The 1,768-nt window shown below is 52.0% G+C and overlaps 1 protein-coding gene across 1 annotated transcript in view; it reads left to right on the top strand.

Annotated features, from left to right (window-relative positions):
- Nucleotides 1–835: 835 nt before the first annotated feature.
- PCP4 (Purkinje cell protein 4) overlaps nt 836–1,768 on the top strand; it is a 60,421-nt gene continuing 59,488 nt past the window's right edge. The window contains exon 1 of the mRNA XM_077765408.1: nt 836–953. Coding sequence (XP_077621534.1) covers nt 945–953 — 9 coding nt within the window. The 5' untranslated portion in view covers nt 836–944. The remainder of the gene's footprint in view (nt 954–1,768) is intronic.

Raw genomic sequence — 1,768 nt, 5'->3', positions numbered from 1 at the left:
GAGGGTGTCCTGACCAGCCTTGGGCCAAGGAGACAGGCAGCGGCATGTACCTCATTCCCTGCATTGGCCGTTACCCTGGTTGTGAAAGTCAAGGCTTCACTTGGGTGCCGTGAAGGCTCTTCAGGGTCTCACAAGTCCAGGCAGAAGGACTGACCCTCTTTACAGAGAAGCGGGACCAGCCACAGCAGTGAAATCTTTAGCAGATTCCAAGGTCCAGCCCACAACTCCCTCCGGATGCTGGTGAAGTTATGACAAAACAGATAAGGATGGAGACTTCCTCCCTTGTCACAGCGTGACTCCCCACGTCGATGTCCCAGCACTGCCATCACCTCTTGCCAAGGGAGGAGGTGCCCGGGATAGGCAGCCTGGCAGATTTGTTGTTGGGGCGGGAGCCGTGGAAAATGTTCTCCTGAAAGTCTGGGCTCTGTGCCACAGAGAACAGGGGAAGCCGCAGCTCCTGGGAAAACGAAGGGGGGGGAGAGAGAGAGAGCCCGGGCTGGTGTTTCCAGAACTGCCCTTCCTCCAAGAAACAAACGTTCTTTTCACTGACGTTGGAAGTGTATTTTCCATGAATCTCAATCTTGTACCCTTGAATTAGTAAACAATGGCAAACCGGCGATGATCTCTGTACCTCTGACTTTGACCTTTAAAGAAAAAAAATCCAGCAGCTCTCTCTTTCCCCCTTGGCAGAATTTGGAGCCGAGACCCAGCTCACTTCCCATCTGGCTCCGCTAGGTGGCCCCGTGTGCCCTCGGATGTCTGTGAGGCGTGCAGACAGGTGAATGAATCTCATTGGCTTACGGGAGGCATGATGCCACCGGGCAGCCCTTTTTAAGAGAAAAGCCAGGACCGGTGGAACAGCGACCCCTGAGCAGCGTTCTGGGTGCTGAGCACAGTGCCGATCACAGATCACAGGGATCCTGCAGCTGCCGCGTTACAGCAACATGAGCGAGGTGAGTGGCCCTGTACTTGGAGAGGAGGCAGACTTCGGGGTGAGAAGTGAGCTGGCCACAGTTGGCCTCGGGGAGATGAGTGGTGGTGAAGATCAAGCCGATAAGCCCTGTGACTGTTTGCTTTGAGGGCTGACGCCGTGGCTATCTCGGTTTGCATGGCAGGGTTAGCGAGGTTGGTTAAGTTTGCAACTTTTAAAAAATTCGCCCTGGGAGAAAGGAGTGAATTGTTTGCTTCTGATTTAATCGTGACTTTGGGAAGTGCTTTGGGTTGGATGCCTCGGGAGAGAACGCCGATGGTCTCAGCCTCTCCGGAGGTTTGCTCTGCTTCCCGCCTGTCCTCACACGTTTCCTTGGTGGATGGCTTTCGGGACACTGGCAAGCGGGCCAGCTGGTGGCAGTCAGCCTTGGAAGAGAAGTGTGGGAAGGGTTGCACGGCTCGGCCGCACAAACTACATCTGCAGTTAGGCAGGGCTCCAGTAAAAGAGGCAGATCGCTCGAACCATGAAAAAATCTGTGTGTGTGGGATTGGGATTCGGGAGCGGAGACACTTTGACACAACAGCAGCTACGACTTTCGGCCGCAAGTCCCTTCTCTGAATATGTTTATGTAGAAGGTATTTTGTTGGGGGCATTTTACTTTAAAAAGATCATGCTCTCTTTCTTTTAAATGAGGCAGGTTTGGGGTGGTACAAACCACCCTCTAATTGAGCTCAGTAATGGAGACAAGTCCATTTTCATTTCCTTTTGGTCGGCACTTAAATAATTACTTTTAAAGGTTTTTTTATGGTCTCTTGTCTTTTTTTTTTTTTTTTTTTG

This window comes from Crocuta crocuta, unplaced genomic scaffold, assembly GCF_008692635.1.
Source record: "Crocuta crocuta isolate KB4526 unplaced genomic scaffold, BGI_CrCroc_1.0 scaffold84, whole genome shotgun sequence".
NCBI classification, from domain to species: domain Eukaryota; kingdom Metazoa; phylum Chordata; class Mammalia; order Carnivora; family Hyaenidae; genus Crocuta; species Crocuta crocuta.
This window is presented reverse-complemented; position numbering and strand designations above follow the sequence as displayed.